Here is a 20,916-nt window from a genome sequence, read left to right as displayed (position 1 = left end):
AGAGCATCATGGAGAAGAATCATGAGTCCTCCATGGGCTGGAGTGCCTTCAACAGAGGGGAGACCAAATCGGATGGACTGAAAATGGGGGAGAACAAAGCGGTCATGGGGATGCAGCTTTGTTTCCTGAAGACAGAAGATAACCGGCGAGTAGGATCGTAAGAGGATCGACAATTCATCCCGATTGGCTCGAATGCCGCGGATATTCCAGTGGATAATGGACACAGGGTGAACAGAAAATGGAGGAATGTGACCAAGGTTGCCGTCAACTCAACGACTGCTCAGAGCTTGCGACCGACAGCATGGAGTGGCATTCAGCCGAAGGCAGAAGATCCTGATCCATGGGTTGTTCAGGAGCAGCTCCTGCCATCAGACATCGGCTGGTCGATCGGCCGCCAGCAGTGCGCCTCGGCGACACATAAGACGGCCGAGGGCGATTTCCGCCAGGTGGTGCTGTAGATGACACACGCCTTGGCAGAGAAGGAGATGAACTGGGGTTCTTGGAAGCATGATGTTTAGATGAAGGAGGAACCGATGGTTGTGAAGTTGGGATACGTAAAAAATCTTCACGAGTGTGTTCTTTTTTCGAAGTCTTGGTGTCTGACTTTTGGGCTCGAGATTTAGCAGAACCTGATGAAGGGTGAGCCATAGAGTGGGCAGGCGAAACTGGTGAGGTTGACGGGCGATCTTTGCGCTGGCCGATATGACGACCGTGGCACTAAATGTGAGGCCACAAGTCTGCGTGGCCACCTCCTTTGTTGGCGAGGAGAAGCAAGGACAGTGCTGTATTTGCCTGTCTGAGGCACGGTGGGTTGTCGACTGGCGAATAATTTTCGAGCAACAAAGGTCGACACCTTTTCCTTCACTCTGATTTCCTGAATGAGCTTTTCGTCTTTAAAAATAGGGCAATCTCGAGAGGAAGCAGCGTGGTCACCCATACAGTTGATGCAACGAGGGGATGGAGGTGGACAAGCACCCTCATGGGCATCCTTGCCACACGTAACACATATGGCCGGATTGGAACAGGACTGGCTGGTGTGATTGAACCGTGTAGTGTTTGGGGCGAAAGGGCGAATGGAAATTATCTCATAGCCTGCTTTGATTTTCGATTGGAGTTGAACTTTGTCAAATGTCAAGAAGACAGTGCGGGTTGGAATGATGTTCGTGTCAACCCTTTTCATAACTCTATGAACAGCCGTTACGCCCTGGTCAGTCAGGTAGTGCTGAATTTCTTCGTCAGACAATCCATCGAGGGAGCATGTATAAACGACTCCACATGAGGAATTTAAAGTGCGGTGCACTTCAACCCGGACAGGGAACGTGTGGAGCAGTGAAATACGCAGCAATTTTTGTGCCTGGAGGGCACTGACTGTTTCTAACAACAAGGTGGCATTCCGTAATCTGGAACAAGACTTTACAGGACCTGCGATTGCGTCGACACCTTTCTGAATAATGAAAGGGTTGACCGTGGAGAAGTCGTGACCTTCGTCAGACCGAGAAACAAAAAGGAACTGTGGCTACGATGGAAGAACTGTCTGTGGCTGAGACTCAGTGAACTTACGCTTTTGAGCAGACATAGTGGAAGATGAGGAAACCATTGCGGAAGAATCCCCCATGATTACCGGCGTCTCCGATGGCGCGCTCCTCCCTTGTGGGGGCCCTCTCTGAGGGCACTCCCGCCTTAGGTGATTGTTCACACCTCAGGTCACACCTCCCGACAACCAGACGGAGGGACCAATCGGCACTTTCGGAAGGTATCAGCTCGGGTAATCACCCCTCCCTGGGCCTGGCCGTTACCAGGGGATACGTATGTGTCCTACCTGTCTACCCGGAGCGGGGAATTACGCGTTACCCAGTCACCGGCTACGCACGAAAATGCGTGGGTCGGCCTTCAGACACGCACAGGGAGGAAGAAAGAGAAATGGAAAAACAAAGAAAGGGAAAGGAAAGAAGAGAGGTCTCAAATGCCGCAGCAGAGAAAAGGTTAAAGAGAAGAGGTAAGAAAAAGAGAAGGACAAAGGAAGGATGAAGACATACAAGCAAAGAAGGTGAAGAATGCGTTACATGTACGAGCGTCCGTCTCCAGACGTAGGCACAAACCATACTCCCAGAGGGGGAGAAAGGGAAGTAAAGAGCCAGAGGTGAGGGGAGGGGGGCAAAGATCGGGGATAGGGAAGGATGCGGAAAGGGAAGGTATGCAGCCCGGAAAGGAAGGAGGGCCACATTAGCTCGGGGTCCTGTGCTCGCTACGCACGTATCCACAAAAGAGTTGTGGACCCCCTGGGGGGGCATTTGATTGGTGTCACTCAGGAAGCCAGAAATGCTAACACCATTGTCAAGCCCTGACAACTGTTCACTGACAATGATTTGCTTGCCTTGATAACAGAGCACAAATTCTTACACAGATCACATAAAACCTCTTTATAAAAGAGACCCAAATACTGCTATAAACTTGAAAAAAGAGAAGTTCAAGGCATTTTTGGGTCTTCTGTACACTTTTGGCATTCTTCGTGGGGGTAACATGAATATGGAAGAATTCTGAGACACTTGTGGCACAGGGACAGAGCTCTTCCCACCAAGTATGTCACTAAAAAGATAATTTTCTTTTGAGATGTATTAGATTAGATGATATTCACACAAGAGAGGAATGTTAAAAAGGTGACAAGTTGGCCCCTGTATGTGATGAATCCCCAAAAAAACTACACAAGGCATTACACAATGAGTGAATACCTTATACCACTGTATTCCATTTGGGTGAAATGTTACTACCTTTTTGGGGATGATGTTCTTTCAGAGTGTACATTCCTTCAAAACCTGGAAAGTATAGGATCAAAATGTTTATCATGGAAGATGCAAAAGTGTAGTATGTACAAAATTTGGAACAACAACCTGCAGATTTCTTCCAGGTGAGTAACACAGCTGATGATGTTATGCTAAGACTTTTAGAACCAGTGAAGGGTACAGGAAGGAATATTACCACCGACAACTGGTTCAGAGCTACACTCCTGCTAGAAAACTTTTCACAGATTATAAGTTTACAACCCTTGGAAAATTGCACGACAATAGAAGAGATATTCCTTCGGATATCTTTCCTCACAAGAAAAGAGAAATACATTCGTACACATTCTGGTTTAATATCAATTTCCTGTTGGTGTCATATGTACCACAGAAAAATAAAAGTGTAATTTTGTTATCATCAAGGCATACAAGCAATAAAATCAATGCAGAAATAGATAATTTGAAAAAATCAGATATTATTATGTTCTAGAATTCAACAACGAGTAGACTGGATGTGGTTGATGCCATGTGTTCAGTATAATGTTAGATGGCAAACAAGATGCTGGCCTTGTGCCATTTTGAATGTTGCTGGTATAAACGTATTTGCAGTATACAAAGCAAACACAAGAGTGATATTTCAAGAAAACTATTTCTCAAGCCAGAATGAGATTTTCACTCTGCAGCGGAGTGTGTGCTGATATGAAACTTCCTGGCAGATTAAAACTGTGTGCCCGACTAAGACTCGAACTCGGGACCTTTGCCTTTCGCGGGCAAGCGACTGGGTTTGGAACAGATTGTGCAGAAAATACCGATCAGTAACATATATATCATAAAGAGTCACAACCATTTTTTTTATTAGATCGTACTATACACTAAATGTGTAATATTGTATAATACTGTGTGTGTGAAGATCCTAAATTCATAACTTCTAAGGACAAGAACTTCAAAAAAGGTTTTAAATTTCCAAGAACATTTTTAATTATTGAATACTTTGATTCTCTGATTGTCAAAGGAATAACCCTATTTTTAAGGATATGGAGGAGAAATTTAAATACTAAACAGTAAAAGGGTAAAAGAAGTATTTTTGGCACTGCTGTTAAAAATTTATGTATTCATTAGTGTGGGAGGTAAATAAAAAGTTGGTCTCTCAGACCCATCCCGTCCATTCACGTTATTTTTTTTCACCCACCCATTCCAGGGATAAGAGTCATATCAACCTGACAAGATCAGAGCTTACATAGTCATTAAGCAAGCTACTGTTACTCACAGTGCCACAAATGACAATAAAAATAAATTCTGTAGCATTTTACCTCTCTTCTGTAACATTATTGTTTATAAAGTGCACTATTTAGTGTAAATAAAATGAAAACAATATATCGTGGGTAAATGTTTTGTTTGGCTATGTTGGCTCTTGCAAGCTACCCTGATTAAACTAAAAATAAATATGGCAAGATATGGTCTGTAAAAAAAAAAAAAAACAACAACAACAACAACAACCCCACACACACACACACACACACACACACACACACACACACACACACACACCTGTGCGGAAACATTGTGGCTGCACAGGTGTGCGTGCCTGTGTACTCCTGCTGACGAGTCGAAATTTACAATAGATTTATATTACTCAGTATAATAATAATGATAATGATAATAATAATAATAATACCTCTTTCATTGGCATACGAAGTTTCAGGATTTCAGTATAACGGCACAGCACTTCATGAGTAGCATGTATTTTCACAAAATTCAAATGCTTCACTTTTTCATGTTCCAGAATCAGACCTTCTTCTTCCAAATGTTTTTCAAAGATCTCTCGTTTTATCTTGGCATTTGCCGCAGCACTAGATGCTGCTTTGCTTCCTTCTTCTTCCCACACCAGTACGAAGTCCACCGAACTTCCATTAATTGACATTGTGGGAATCTACAAAAGAAAAAGAAAAAAATAAGACTATGTTATAAGTTGCCTTTTATTACAAAAGATACTGGGAAATGTAAAGCACATTTGAAAGTTCCAGAGTAATTTGAGTTGTGTTGACAGCAGTACTGAGGCATATTAGCTTCAAAATTCATCAGCAGATTTGTTTCCAGTTTGCTGGCATTGTCTCCAAGTTACTGGAGCTTATTAAAGAATATATTACATTCACAGTTTCTGAACAATCATGAATTGAATCAGCAGTAGTATTGCATCAAATTCATTTTAACTGTACACGACTGCACAGAAAACTTAACAGCAGCATTTTTTAATTGTCTTGTGTGTGTGCACAAAGACAAATATTTGTTGATAAGATATGGGTCTATGAATATGAAGTAAAAGTCAGACTTTAACTCAAAGAAAAATGCTCAAAAATTTTACATTTTCCTTTGCTTTGATTGAATCCTTGTCCCATGGAGGGATTTGTTAAAGCATTTATCCATAACCACTGAAAGTATAAGACAACGTTTAATTTAGTAACTTTCGGTGATTGCTCGAGACTCATTTCAAGACTATTTTTACAAATGAGAAAGTTACTTGGAGAGGTTTATACGTAGTGGAGGAATGTATTCGGGAGAAGGATTCAATAGAATCCATGTTATGAGTCTTCTTCATTTAAAAATGTTTTTGTGGTATTGGTTCTGAAATTTTCTAACAGACTTTGCAAGTTAAATGAAGAGTTGATGTCTCATATGCAAAATATTAATACTTTTATTCCTAGACAAAAGATATTAAAGTCATCATATGGCTAAAACAATAGGAGGGAACTCAACTTTTTGCATACATTTCTACTTCATTACTGAAGAGTTACAGGTATACTGCAACCAGGTACTTTAATGGACAGAACAATTCCAACTGTCACTAACTGACATTGCAGTCATACAATCTTACATATTTATAACAATGAAAATAATCAATTGTTGACAATATAAAGTAATAGGATAGATAAAAAAATCTATTCACCAAGTGGCAGCCAGTGGCTCCTTCTCCTGGCCGAAGGGTTGAAGGTTAAGGAAGAGGAGTGAAGGAAAAGGACTGGATAGGTTTGGAAAAAGGGGCAGAGTTCAGGAAAGTTGGCTAGAACCCTGGGGCAAGGGAGACTTACGGTTGGGATGAGAAGGAAAGATAGACTGTTGGGAACTGCACCGGATGACATTTGAAAACCTAAAAGCTTAATGTGGAAGGCACAGCAACACGCAAGACAGGGATTACTGCTAAAACATGGTGAACGAGTTAATAAGAGAGAAAAGCTAAGTGCATTGTATGTAATAAAGGTGGGAGAGGGATGGCGGGAGAATAAACTGGTCAGAAAATGAAATATGTAGAAACTAAAACTGAGTGAAGAAAGGAGTATTTACTGTGAATAAATGCCAAGATGGAAGAAATTAACATAAATTAAAGCCAGGTGAGTGGCGAGAAGCAAGGACATGTCATAGGACTAGTTCCCACCTGCGGAGTTCTGAGAATATGGTGCCTGGGAGGAGAATCCAGATGACGCTTGTGGTGAAGCAGGCACCGAGGTCACGACTGTCGTGCTGTAGAGCACACTCTGCAACAGGATATTGTGTGTTGGCAGTATACACCCTCTACCTCTGCCCGTTCATCCTAACAGATAACTTGGTGGAAGTCATGCTCATGTGAAAGGCCGAACAGTGTTTGCATAAAAGCTGGAATGTGACGTGTCATTTCACACTTGGCTCTCCCTTTGATAGTATATGTTTGCTAGTTCAAAAGCAGATTTCCCACATCATCACATCCAATCCTGATTCTGCTGATTGCTCCAAAAAACAGCTTCATCACACACCACTTGTCACTCGGTATTATCCTGGTCTTCAGTGCATTAACCAGCTGCTTAGACAAGGCCATGACTTCTTAAAAATCATGCCTTGAAATGAGACCCATTCTGAGATTTTGACCACCACACCTAGAACAGCTTTTCATCACCTTCACAATCCGCAATATCCTTGTCAGACCTTATTCTCCCTCTGGAACAATCTCCCCATCCTATGGCTCCTACTCCTGTGACCATCCCCCCCTGCAAGATTTGCCCTATGCACTCTTCTACCACCACCTATACCAGACCTGTAAATGGCAAAACATATACTATCAAAGGGAGCGCCACCTGTGAAATGACACATCACATACCAGCTTTAATGTAAACACTGTACAGCCTTTCACATGAGAATGACTTCCACCAATTTATCAGTTGGGATCAAGGCGCAGAGGCATAGGCTGTATACTGCGCACACACAATACCCTGTTGCAGAGCATGCTCTAAAACATGACAGTCATGACCTCAGTGCCTGCTTCACCCACCATACACGTTGTCTGGATTCTTCCCCCAGACACCATTCTCTCAGAACTCCGCAGGTGGGAACTAGTGCTAAGACATGTCCTTGGTTCTCGCCACTCACCTGGCTTTAATTTATGTTAATTTCTTCCATCTTGGCATTTCTTCACAGTAACTACTGCTTTCTGCACTCAGCTTTAGTTTCTACATCTTTCATTTTCTGACCAGTTTATTTTTCCATCCCCCTCCCACCTTTATTACGTACTATGAACTTAGCTTTTCACTCTTATTAACTCGTTCACCATGTTTTAGCAGTAATCTCTGTCTTGCATATTACTGTGTCTTCCACATAAAGTTCTCAGGCTTTCAAACCTCATGTGGCGCAGTTCACAACAGTTTGTCTTTCCTTCTCATCCCATCCAGTAAGTCTCCCCTGACCCTGGGTTCTGGGTGACTTTTCCGAACTCTGCCCCTTTTCCTAAACCTCTCCAGTCCTTTTTCTTCACCCCTCTTCCTTACCCCTTAACTCTTCTGCCACAAGGAGCCATTGGCTCCAAAAGCTTGCATACATAAAATCTTTTTTATATGTGTGTTCTCCTGCCACTGTTTAGTGAGCAGATTTTTTATCCAGCCAATTACTTTATAATCTTACATATGTGTGTTTCATGAAGTGTACAACTTTACATTTCTGAACATTTAAAGTAAGTGGTCAGTCTTTGCATCAGTTTGAAATCTTACCAAGATCTGACTGGTTATTTGTAGTTTAAGGTTACTACTAAAGGTTACTACTAAAGGTTACTACTAAAGGTTACTACTAAAATTGTCTGTTACATCACTAACACACATCATGGATCCCAACACACTTCCTGGGGCACATCTGTAATTAGTTCTGTGACTGTCAATGACACTGTCTAATACGATATGCTGTGCTTTCTGTGCCAAGAAATCATCAATTCAGTCACAACTTGCTCTTCATAACTGATGTGATCAGACTTCCATTTAGTTATTGTACATGTCAAATGATTTTTGCAGCTCAAGAAATGCTGCATCCATGTGAGGCCCCTGATAAATGGCTATAAAGATGTCATATGAGAAAAAAACTAATCATGTTTCGCACAATTGAGGTTTTCAGAATACATGTAGGTTTTCTTAGAGGAGGTAATTCTGTTCAAGGTATCTCAGTAAATTTGAGCTGCGAATAGGTTATAAGATTATACAACAGATATCGATGATAATTGGTGGTTTTTGTGGATCACTTCTGCTATATTCCTTGTAGACTGGTGTGCCCACTGCTAAATGTTTAGAGTTCCTCCTTGAAAATGACTCTTGCCTCTTTATCTATTTGCTTGACCATTTAAATATTTCTACTTGTGTCTGTTGCTCTACATGTTTTAAGTAGTTTTTACAGGATTGAGTAGCTGTACAGGTGCTTGTACATATAGACATGTGTGTAAGTGTTCTAGATTAGATTAGGTTAGATTAGATTAATACTAGTTCCATGGATCATGAATACGATATTTCGTAATGATGTGGAACAAGTCAAATTTTCCAATACATGACATAATTAAGTTAATTTAACAACATAATTAAGTTAATATAACAACTTTTTTATTTTTATTTTTTTTCTTTTTTTATAATTTTTTTTCTTTTTTTCTTAATTTATATCTAAAAATTTCTCTATGGAGTAGAAGGAGTTGTCATTCAGAAATTCTTTTAATTTCTTCTTAAATACTTGTTGGTTATCTGTCAGACTTTTGATACTATTTGGTAAGTGACCAATGACTTTAGTGGCAATATAATTCACCCCTTTCTTTCCCAAAGTTAGATTTAATCTTGAATAGTGAAGATCATCCTTTCTCCTAGTATTGTAGTTATGCACACTGCTATTACTTTTGAATTTGGTTTGGTTGTTAATAACAAATTGCATAAGAGAGTATATATACTGTGAAGCTACTGTGAATATCCCTAGATCCTTAAATAAATGTCTGCAGGATGATCTTGGGTGGACTCCAGCTATTATTCTGATTACACGCTTTTGTGCAATAAATACTTTATTCCTCAGTGATGAATTACCCCAAAATATGATGCCATATGCAAGCAATGAGTGAAAATAGGCGTAGTAAGCTAATTTACTAAGATGTTTATCACCAAAATTTGCAATTACCCTTATTGCATAAGTAGCTGAACTCAAACGTTTCAGCAGATCATCAATGTATTTCTTCCAATTTAACCTCTCGTCAATGGACACACCTAAAATTTTTGAATATTCTACCTTAGCTACATGCTTCTGATTAGGGTCTATATTTATTAATGGCGTCATACCATTTACTGTACGGAACTGTATGTACTGTGTCTTATCAAAATTCAATGAGAGTCCATTTACAAGGAACCACTTAGTAATTTTCTGAAAGACATTATTGACAATTTCATCAGTTAATTCTTGTTTGTCAGGTGTGATTACTATACTTGTATCATCAGCAAATAACTATCTTTACCTCTTCATGAATATAGAATGGCAAGTCATTAATATATATTAAGAACAACAAAGGACCCAAGACCAACCCTTGTGGAACCCCATTCTTGATAGTTCCCCAGTTTGAGGAATGTGCTGATCTTTCCATATTATGAGAACTAATTATTTCAAATTTCTGCACTCTTCCAGTTAGGTACGAATTAAACCATTTGTGCACTGTCCCACTCATGCCACAATACTTGAGCTTGTCTAGCAGAATTTCATGATTTACACAATCAAAAGCCTTTGAGAGATAACAAAAAATCCCAATGGGTGGTGTTCGGTTATTCAGATCATTCAAAATTTGATTGGTGAAAGCATATATGGCATTTTCCGTTGAAAAACCTTGCTGGAAACCAAACTGACATTTTGTTAGTACTTCATTTTTACAAATATGTGAAGCTACTCTTGAATACATTACTTTCTCAAAACTTTTGGATAAAGCTGTTAGAAGGGAGATTGGACGGTAATTGTTGACATCAGATCTATCCCCTTTTTTATGCAAAGGTATAACAATAGCATATTTCAGTCTATCAGGGAAAATGCCCTGTTACAGAGAACTATTACACAGGTGGCTGAGAATCTTACTTATCTGTTGAGAACAAGCTTTTAGTATTTTGCTGGAAATGCCATCAATTCCATGCGAGTTTTTGCTTTTAAGCAAGTTTATTATTTTCCTAATTTCAGAGGGAGAAGTGGGTGAGATTTCAATTGTATCAAATTGCATAGGTGTGGCCTCTTCCATTAACTGCCTAGCATCTTCTAATGAACACCAGGATCCTACTATATCCACAACAGTTAGAAAATGATTATTAAAAATATTTTCAACTTCTGACTTTTTGTTCGTAAAGTTTTCATTCAATTTGATGGTAATACTGTCTTCCTGTGCTCTTGGTTGACCTGTTTCTCTTTGAATAATATTCCAAATTGTTTTAATTTTATTATCCGAGTTGCTGATTTCAGACATGATACACATACTTCTGGATTTTTAAATAACTTTTCTTAATATAGCACAATAGTTTTTATAATGTTTGATAGTTTCTGGGTCACTAATCTTTCTTGCTGTCAGATACATTTCCCTTTTCCGGTTACAAGATATTTTTATACCCTTAGTAAGCCATGGTTTGTTACATGGTTTCTTACGAGTATAATTAACTATTTTCTTGGGGAAGCAGTTTTCAAATGCATTTACAAAAGTGTCATGAAATAAATTCTATTTTAAATTGGCATCAGGTTCACGGTACACTTCATCCCAGTCTAACTGCTGTAGGCTTTCCCTGAAATTTGCAATTGTTAAATCGTTGACTGAACATATTACTTTGGAGGACTCTTTAGAACTGCTGAATGGAGCTATGTCATATATTGTAACTAGCTGTGCACCATGATCAGAAAGACCATTCTCAACAGGCTGAGCATTTATCTGGTTAAACTTAACTTGGTCTATAAAGAAGTTATCTATCAGTGAGCTTTACCACCCGAGTAGGAAAATCAATAACGGGTGTCAAATTGAAAGAACCGAGCAATACTTCAAGGTCATTTTTCCTATTACCCTCTTTCAGAGAATTTACATTGAAGTCCCCACAAATAATAATTTACTTCTCCATCTGACAGATAGCACAACAAGGAGTCCAAATTTTTCAGAAATAGATGAAAATATCCTGATGGGGACCTATATACAGTTACAATTATAAATGTGCCTTTATTTAATTTAAGCTCACTGGCACATGCTTCTATATGTTTCACTACACAAAACTTTTTTGTTTCTATACTTTTTGCACAATGATAACTTTTGACATATATGGCAACTCCTTCTTCCTCCATATTTTCTCTAATTACATGTGCAGAGAGCTTATATCCACTTACATTTACCTTATCCGTATCAGTAACAATGTGATGCTCAGACAGGCATAGTATATCTATTTCATCCTCAGCTTCTAAATCTTCTAAACAAACCAGAAGCTCATCTATTTTATTTTTTAAACTCCCAATATTTTGATGAAATATACTTACATTATTTTTAATCATACTTTTATGAGAACCTTTCCTTATTCTAACATTTGCAGTACTCTCCTGTCTGAGTTTCTCATTGTGCTTAGGCCTAGTTCCTATACCAGTGGTCACATGGTGTTCAGAGAGGCAGATTATGTCAACTGGGTTGGGTGACTTTAATTCATCAATGCAGTTACCTAGGACTGAGATACAACTTGGTGGAGATAAAATTTCTGGTGACTGGTGAAAATTTATAATTGACAGCTGTGACTGGTGATCCAATGTGCTAGAATTGTGCTGTTTAATTTCTTTCCTAAACTGAAGATTTGTTTCAATCCTGACCTCTCGTAGAACTTGACATCTTTCTGTCTTACCTATCCTAAAAAAGGTGCTGGTCCAACACCTGTAACCACTGTTATTTTACCATTCATGGCAGTGCCTCCCCCCCTTAAATTTCCTGCTATTACCCCAGCCAGTTCACCCTTCCCTTTCCTGTTGAGATGTAGGCCGTGCCTGGTATAGTCCCACCTACTGAGAGAATCAACAGGAACCACACCAATAGGAGACCCCGCACCCGATCCAAGCAGTCGTTCCTAAACTCCAAATTAACTCTCCCAACAGAAGAGTTCAAATGAGGCCGGTCATGGTGTCTCAGGACGGATACAAATTTGTTCTACTAACACATTCCATATCATAAACGTTTATCAATAATTTTGTTATTGAACTACTAACTAGCTAGCTAACTAACGGAAACAAAATTTAGGAAAAATCAAATGAATCACAATAAAATACGTCTGAGTTACCAGAGTGTAGAATACTAAGCCAACAACACTCTGGATTAGGAACCACAAGGTAATGGTACAACAAAAGTATCCAGTCTCAACACCTTCGGGAAACATCAGTGATGAAGTCAACAGAAATGATGATGACATTAATGTAAAGCCACTAAAAAGCTGGATGAAAGGTTAAAGGCTTAGAGTCAGCATCCTGTCGACAGTCAGATCATTAGAGACTGAGTCCTAGCTCAGACAAGAATGGAAAATAAAATTCGTAAGGAACAATTCTATTCACTGGAGAAAGGTTTGCCGGCCGGAGTGGCCGAGCGGTTAAAGGCGCTACAGTCTGGAACCGCACGACCACTACGGTCGCAGGTTCGAATCCTGCCTCGGGCATGGATGTGTGTGATGTCCTTAGGTTAGTTAGGTTTAAGTAGTTCTAAATTCTAGGGGACTTATGACCACAGCAGTTGAGTCCCATAGTGCTCAGAGCCATTTGAACCATTTTTTTGAGAAAGGTTTAGGGAAATGATGAGACAGCTGGATCAGCAGATGGGAATTTGGGCTGTGCTCACCTATCTGTATCTATATCTGTTGGTTCGAACATTTACGCTTCAGGTGTGCACCCGGGAAAGTCTTTGGGACCCTTGTTGTTCATGTTGTATATTAATGAACTTGCAGACAATATCAGTAGTAACGTCAGACTTTTCGCCTACGATGTAGTTATCTATAATTAAGTACTGTGTGAAATAAGCTACACAAATATTAACACTTTGCCGTCCGCAAGTCTCGTACAAATTTATTCGCTTGGCGGCGGCAGCGCTAATTCGGATTACTTGTCGCCGGCCGTTCTTGACGTTGTCGGGAGATTATAAATTGTTACGTTTTACTAGTCTCATCCTTAGTTCTCAACCCTGTTCACCTATTGTCATGAAATCTCGAAGATGTATATACGTAAATAAATACAAAATTTGTTTGTTTCATATATTTGTTTATTTGCATTGTCTTTGGTACTTAATATTACTCTTGCGTATGATCTGCAGCAAAACGGTCTCCAAGATGTAACGCAATTCCAAAAGACTTGCACATTAAGTTTATTGTTCTTTTTTGTTTTTGTAACATATATGGCAGTTTTCTTCGTTTTCGTTTATTGGTTTCGAAAATACGTAGGCCTATTAGTTGGTGTTGCTTAAGGGACCGGAAGGTCGGTCATGATGAAACGTACGCGATGTAGTGAAAACCCCCAAGTTTTGCTAGCGCATTCATCGTAAATAATCGTATCGTCTCTCGTCTGCCACGATGAAAGGGCACAAGTACTTATAAAAACAAAAACAAAAAACTTGTTGACATGTGTAACTTGTTACCTCAACAAAACGCCAACAGAATGCAAAAGATAAAGTGCAGTCGCCGGCCACTGCGCGATACTATGCTCACGACACCACTATGGTGTCCCCGGCCACTGAGTGATACTATGCACACGACACCACTGTGGTGTCGGACGCCAGTGTTGACTCCTGATAAAATTTCAAAGTGGTACACAAACTGGCAACATGCTTTAAATGTTCAGTAATGAAACATTTTGCATTTCAGTATCTTATGACTGCAGTTGGAAACAGTCAACTCATGCAAATACCTAGGTGTAACAATTTGTAGGGATATGAAATGGAATGATCACATAGGCTCAGTTGTTAACGCAAATGACGACTTCATTTCATTGGTAGAACGCTATGGAATGCAATTGGTCTGCAAAGGAGATTGGTTACAAAACACTCGAGTAACCCATCCTTGAATACTGTCCTAGTGGGGGAGAGAGGGCATATCACGTAGGACTAACATGGATTATTGAATGTACACAGAGAAGGGTAGCATAGTAGACAGGGTCACCGGTGTTTGCCCATGGGAGAGTGTCACGGAGATGCTGAAGAAAAGGAACTGACAGATGCTTGAAGATAGTTTGCACCTATCTGAAAAAAGCGTACTTACAAAATTTCAAGAGCCAGCTTTCAAAGGTGAATCTTGGAATATACTAAAACCCCCCTACGTGTCACTCTTGCAGGGATCGCGAGGGCTAGAGTACCACGCACAGCGGTGTTTACACAATCGTTCTTTCCGCGCTCCTTAAGGGAATGGGCTGGAAATCATCATCGCTCGATCAGAACAGGAGAGTTTTCGTTAACAGACAGTCTAATACGGTTTGATGGAACCATGTAAAAGTTCGAATCTCGTCAGACTGAAGACAACGGGTCATGCATTCAAATGACTGGGGGCATTTTACACTGTGAAATAACTGACTTACATACGAGAGGGAATTTCCGTTCAAAATCAATTACTTGTAGGTAGGTGAGCTTTTTACATGTCAGCGCATGAATCAGCTACCAATCACACTGCGTGTGGCTCGGTGACAACGACCGACTACTTGTGACGAATGTACAGTATGTCGAAAACTGTACATGAGCGAAAACATACGCAGGAGACGTTGCCTGCCAAACGGAAGTTAACCAATTCCCTCTTCGATTGCTAACGTTAAAGTAATGGATTTTGTGCTTTTGTCTCTTCTCAATTTTTATTTCAATTTTTGCTTTTTTTCTTGACATTTTGCAAAGGTTGCATTACTACCTGGTATTTTTCCTACGACTTTCTTTTCCTACACAAGATACAAACTATCTCCAATCATAAGGTTACTTTGGTTTTACAATGTCTAAAAAAACCACACAGCGTCACTAAGAATGGGAATAGACGCAACACGTGTTTGTTGAAAATTGTTTCAACGATGAAGGAGGAGAAAAATAATTTTGTATATTATTTGGCACTCAGAAATAAAACAAGACACAAAGGATAAAAGGGCCCTGTATACTGCCTTCTAAAAAAAGTTTTATTTCTTTATACCTATATATTTTCTCGAGTAAATAAATGTCGACGTTTGCAATTATTTGGACGACACACTTCCAAGTCTTTCAGTTCTCAGTAGCATCAAGAGTCTACAATACGATCCATTCACGAATATCAGCTACGAATTTGATTTGATCATCACTAATTTATCATCATTATTGTTAATTCCTTAATTCTCTGACTTTTGTACGAAGAAGGAATCCTCATAACTTTAGTTACACATTCATGTGCAAAACTGCATATTAGGCACCACTAACTTGCATACATTTTTTGAATCATCGGTCATTTTGCCATGATTAGTCGACTGAGACGAGAAAATTGCTAACGTAAAATGTACTTCATGTGTAAATCTGAAAAAAAAACAAGTTATTTGTTTAAAGTGATGAAGCCTTTTTCTGCAACGAAAGTTATCTGTAATAATGTATAACCTTATGGCATTATTGGCCAGGGTGCTCCGTCTCGGGCGCCTGGTTAAAGTCTTTGTTGTGGATTGGCAGGAGAGGCAACCCACGAATTTTAGAGGAAGCTGAAAGGCACGCGTTTAAGCTCACGCAGGCTGGCGTGTGGTCTGGAACAGGGCAAGGAATTTAGACTTCAGAAAAACGGACGCAGATGGTGGAATACTTTAATCCATTAATGTTGAACGTAGCTCTTGTCTGTACATTATTTACAGTATCAATAGTAACTGAACATGGCGCCTTGCTAGGTCGTAGCAAATGACGTAGCTGAAGGCTATGCTAACTATCGTCTCGGCAAATGAGAGCGTATTTTGTCAGTGAACCATCGCTAGCAAAATCGGCTGTACAACTGGGGCGAGTGCTAGGAAGTCTCTGTAGACCTGCCGTGTGGCGGCGCTCGGTCTGCAATCTCTGATAGTGGCGACACGCGGGTCCGACGTATACTAACGGACCGCGGCCGATTTAAAGGCTACCACCTAGCAAGTGTGGTGTCTGGCGGTGACACCACAGTCTTCCTATTTGACCCCACTTTGGCGACTTGAGAGTCGGTGAAGATGACATAAAACGAATGCAACACAAACATCCAGTCATCGAGCGAAGAAAAACTTCGACCCAGCCCACAATCGAACCTGGGGCCCCGTGATCTACAGGCAGCTAGCATACCAATACACGAGGGGTGTCCACCAAAACCGCAGCCCAAACCAAGTATCAAAGCGGCCTAAGAAACGAATATCTATCACACGAATCCACAAAATTCCGTTCTGAATATTTCCAATTCGAAACTCCCGCCACACGATACTATTCTCTCTTCTCTCATTGGCCCATCCCATTCCCCCTCCCCTCTTTTTTCTCTGGGGTTGCTGTTAGTGTTAAGAATATTATGTGCGGCCAAAAAACCCTAGTCTTCTTCCAATGTAGCTCAATAACCTAAAAGATTGAAAACCCATGCACTAGACTGCGACCTGCCGACTTAACAGTAAGACCGTGGAATGATACAACTCTGTAATGGGGATGCTACAAAGAAACAGATGTGGCTAACACCTCTAACCGTGGATCGATGACGGACGCGCGACGAAATTCCACTGACACGCCCTCTTCTCTGGGGCCACGCCCTTTCGCTTGGAGTTCGCTTGCAAAGCTGGCTGACACTTTTATGGTTCATTAGGCCCTCCGAACTGGTATGAACTTCAACCTTTATATTTCCGTCCTCTTTCTGATTTGCCCATTCTGTGGGACCTTGTAGATGCATTGGGTCTCTCTCCTAACTGTTGTTAGGCGCATTATCACACTTTTGTTGACCTCATTCAATGTATTATGTCCAAGCACCAGCACTACATCCGATATCTGAAGCTAATATATTCATTTATACTCTTCCGCTTCATTCACTTCAAACACAGAGCGCAATATCGTCGCTGGACTACGTCTTCTTGATTACTTCCTTCATTAAAAATATTGGATAAAAAGTTGATCACTCCCAGGACGCCTCAGGCCAACACCGTGTGCCACCATTTCTTGACTTTATTATGAGAAGGAGATTAACTCCAAGTTTCTCTAGACATGACACATCCAGCTGAAGCAACTAACTGACGATTCAACCCCGTAAAGTTACCAAAGGGCAGGAATATTGACTGTTACGTTTACCCTTTTTTCTATGGCATTAATATCGGTTACTTTAGCGAGTCAGATGAGGTGCGATAGAGTGTATTAGTCCAACCAGGAATGTATGTGGGCAGTCCTATGAACATAGTGGTTGTCACCTGGAAGATAAGAATTTCCACAGTGTACTCATCAAGTCGTAGAAGAAAGGACAACATATGGTCTCCAAGAACGTTCAAATAAACATCCTGGCTCTTGGTCACAGTAACCCGAATGAATAGTCCCAGAAAACATGCTACGAACATTGGTCCCAAAACATCACAGATCCATCTCTGGTCTGAACTACACTACGGATTAAGTGCCTCACCGATCTGTCAGGGCACTCGATGCCTTTCATCATTTGGAAAAGTTCCGAAATTGCCACTCGCTGAACTGCACTACACATCTCCAGTCACCCACTGTCCAGTTTCTGTGTTATTTGGCCTACTGAGAAGACCATTTATTATGTGCCCCTATGAGCAACGCCGTTTGCAATGGATCCGATTTCGATTATCCACTGCGTGTAGTTCCCTTCACAATGTTCACTTGGGAACTGATTAAGATGGCTATGCGTTCAGTGACAACAGCAATACTTGTTTTGTGTGAAACGGGTTGTCACAATGTGTGACATATCCCCGATCCCTGTCGGTTAGGATCTTTGCGCGACCGCCGTTCTCACGCTGTGTTATGTGGCTGTAAGTGGTACACCATTCCTAGTAGATGTTCAGCAGTTGGCATTGACGCATCAACAATTGGGCTATTTCATTCACAGCATGGTCATTGCCATGTTCAAATCCGGTAGCTCATCTCAGTCACATTTCCATGCTGGCCTGCCTTACTGCACTTGTTCAATATAATCGGCTAGCACATACACGCCATTTCACTGCCATGACATACATCGTCAGTGAGGGTCACATGACCACCCAGTACCAATTACAACCAGCTACAGCAATCCAAAATGACCAGTGTGCTCTTTTTAAGGGAACAGGTGACTAATATTTTATCTGGTGATCTTACCGGCTAAAGCGACAACTACTTTACTTTGGATAGTACCTGACGCACTGGTTTTTTTATTAAGTCTCAGAAGCCTAATAAGGATACCACTTCGGCCAAAGACTAAAGTGCACACCAGAGCAGCCTTTCTATGGTGATCTTCGATGACTTCACGACTCTTGAAGGTAGGAAAGGTAAACTCTAGCGTCCTATCAATATCAGTGTTACTAGAGATGGAGCCCGAGAGCAGTTGGTCAAGCGTGGGACACGAACCTGGGGGCGGTATTTTTGAAGTTCACATTCCGATATTCGGAAACGGCATGAAAGACAGATCAATATGGTAGGCCAGAGATTTGAATAGCGTTACTACCGAAATCGAATTGAGTGTCTAAATGCTGAGAACGCTCCAGGAGATGAGAGAATACAGGGCATATTCCGTATCACTTCAGGCAGAGGGGGTTACCTTCATAGTATCGGATGTTATTGAATTAAACATGTGTTAAAATGAAGGACTAAGTAAGGAACACATTTTTTGTTTTCTCCAAAAAAATTTCTGCTCCGGGATACAGCCCTCCATAGATGACAGTGCGCATACCATTTTGAAGATGCGAATTTTGTAAAAATTTTAAAATGCTGTATCTCTGAAACAGTTCTAGATATTAAGTTACGGTTTTTTATTTAAAATTGCTTTATGATTACAAAGAAATCCTCCATTTGGACTTATGTGTCAAAGTTCTTTTACTATAACGTTCTGAACTTTTTTATAATTTATGGAAACTTTTTTTTCAAAAATGCCAATCCATAACATTTTGATTTTTTCTGTTGATTATTACCATGTAGTACTATATTTTCTGTAAAGGAGAGCTTCCACTTTTATTTTCGACAGGTTTTATTTTAAAAAATCATTTTATTTAACTTTCAAGGATAATGTATGCCTTCACTGAAGTTGTTTCTTAGTAATTTCTTTGTTACAATGTTTATTTCTATTGTCTTTGTTGCAGTTATTTATTTTCACTTTCATTGTTGCAGTTATTTATTTTTACTTTCATTGTTGCAGTTATTTATTTTTACTTTCATTGTTGCAGTTATTTATTTTCACTTTCATTGTTGCAGTTATTTATTTTCACTTTCATTGTTGCAGTTATTTCTTTTCACTTTCATTGTTGCAGTTATTTCTTACCCTTTGTTGTAGTTTCTTTGCCATGGTTGTTCATTGCAAGTTTGTGTATAGTAGTAGTTCAGTGCTCGTTTGTTTACTGAAGAGGCTTCTAAGAAATCTGAAACCATCTAGTGAGTCGTGTGTTTTCGTGAGGAATTTGCCAGTTGACACAGTTGCAGTGTGTTTTGTGAAAAGGACTGTTTGAAATGTCTTCTGACTGAGGCCACAGGAGAGTGAAGTGTGATGACTATTTGCATATCCATAAATGAGTGATATGTAAGACAAACAAAAAAGCAGACTTGGTTCATGTTGGGAATAAGTGTTCTCATTTGAAAACTGCTTCGAAGTGAAGATGTTTCCAGTGACGATTTTGTGTGTTCTAAATGTTTTGACAGAATAACAACAATGATAGAATCTGAACAAGGTGAAGCCTCCCACGGTGCAGAAGATGCAGCGTTGACATCAACAGAGGAAAAATTAAAGACCCCGAATCAGTCAACTACAGAGATGTTAGTCCTTTTTTCGCAAATATCAATTCATCTGTTGAATATTGTGCATCCTACAATGAAAATGTGCAATTTTAACTATTATTCCAGAGACATTTTCAAACAAAACAATATTAACCACGTTCCGTCAGTATCAAAGTAAATGGTAAACAAATCAAGAAATGTGAGGTCTGTAAAAGGAGTCTTTGGGAGACCACATCCTTATAATGGTCATCTTGTAGAAGCAGCTCAAGTTCAAATAGTGTAGTCATTTTATCTGGAAGATAAATGGAACTGTTCTCGCCAGAGTGCCAACAAAAAGGACACTATAACTGTAACAGTTGAAGGACAAATAGTTGTGGAACTGAAGAGGTACATGACTTGCAGTATTAAAGAAACTTTTGCAGTTTACGAGAGCAACTATACAACTTCACATATTGGAAGATCAAAATATTATGCACTACGACCTAAGTGAGTAGTTCCACACCCACCTAGAGATCTCTGTTTATGTGTGTACTGCGTGAATTTTGAACTTTGTGTGGTAACTTTGAAGAACTTATTGGAGCATGTGACATATGACACCTTGGTTTGGTGTGTGAAGTCATTACTAGTCTATGACGTAAAGTGAGAGACTTGTTTGTTTCCAGAATGTGATGGCTGCCCTGGAAAGGGAGGACTGTCTTTACAGACACTTCGCCTGGAAGACATAGCAGATAACTCTGCAGAAATTACATATGCGACATGGGAGGAAATTACACTAATTAAGAAAACTGTTGTCTTTGACAGTTTCATTGATGAACTTGGTAAATGGTCAGTGTAAGCAGTAACACACCAGCACCTGAGGAAATTGCAACAACACATTGCAGAAGTGGAAGGGTGTGTACAGGCTGAAGAAATATTTTAGTGCTTCACTGTGATTTTGCCGAGAACTGGTCTGTAATTCTCCCACAAGAAGTACAACGGTATCATTGG

The 20,916-nt window shown here is 40.0% G+C and overlaps 1 protein-coding gene across 3 annotated transcripts in view; it reads right to left on the bottom strand.

Annotated features, from left to right (window-relative positions):
* The window catches only part of LOC126195813 (anoctamin-1-like), a 248,873-nt gene that overhangs the window by 71,340 nt on the left and 156,617 nt on the right, over positions 1–20,916 (bottom strand). For all 3 annotated transcript variants that reach the window (XM_049934452.1, XM_049934453.1, XM_049934454.1), the window contains one exon: positions 4,453–4,707. In XM_049934452.1, coding sequence (XP_049790409.1) covers positions 4,453–4,707 — 255 coding nt within the window. The remainder of the gene's footprint in view (positions 1–4,452; positions 4,708–20,916) is intronic.

This window comes from Schistocerca nitens, chromosome 7 (assembly GCF_023898315.1).
Source record: "Schistocerca nitens isolate TAMUIC-IGC-003100 chromosome 7, iqSchNite1.1, whole genome shotgun sequence".
Classification (NCBI taxonomy): domain Eukaryota; kingdom Metazoa; phylum Arthropoda; class Insecta; order Orthoptera; family Acrididae; genus Schistocerca; species Schistocerca nitens.
This window is presented reverse-complemented; position numbering and strand designations above follow the sequence as displayed.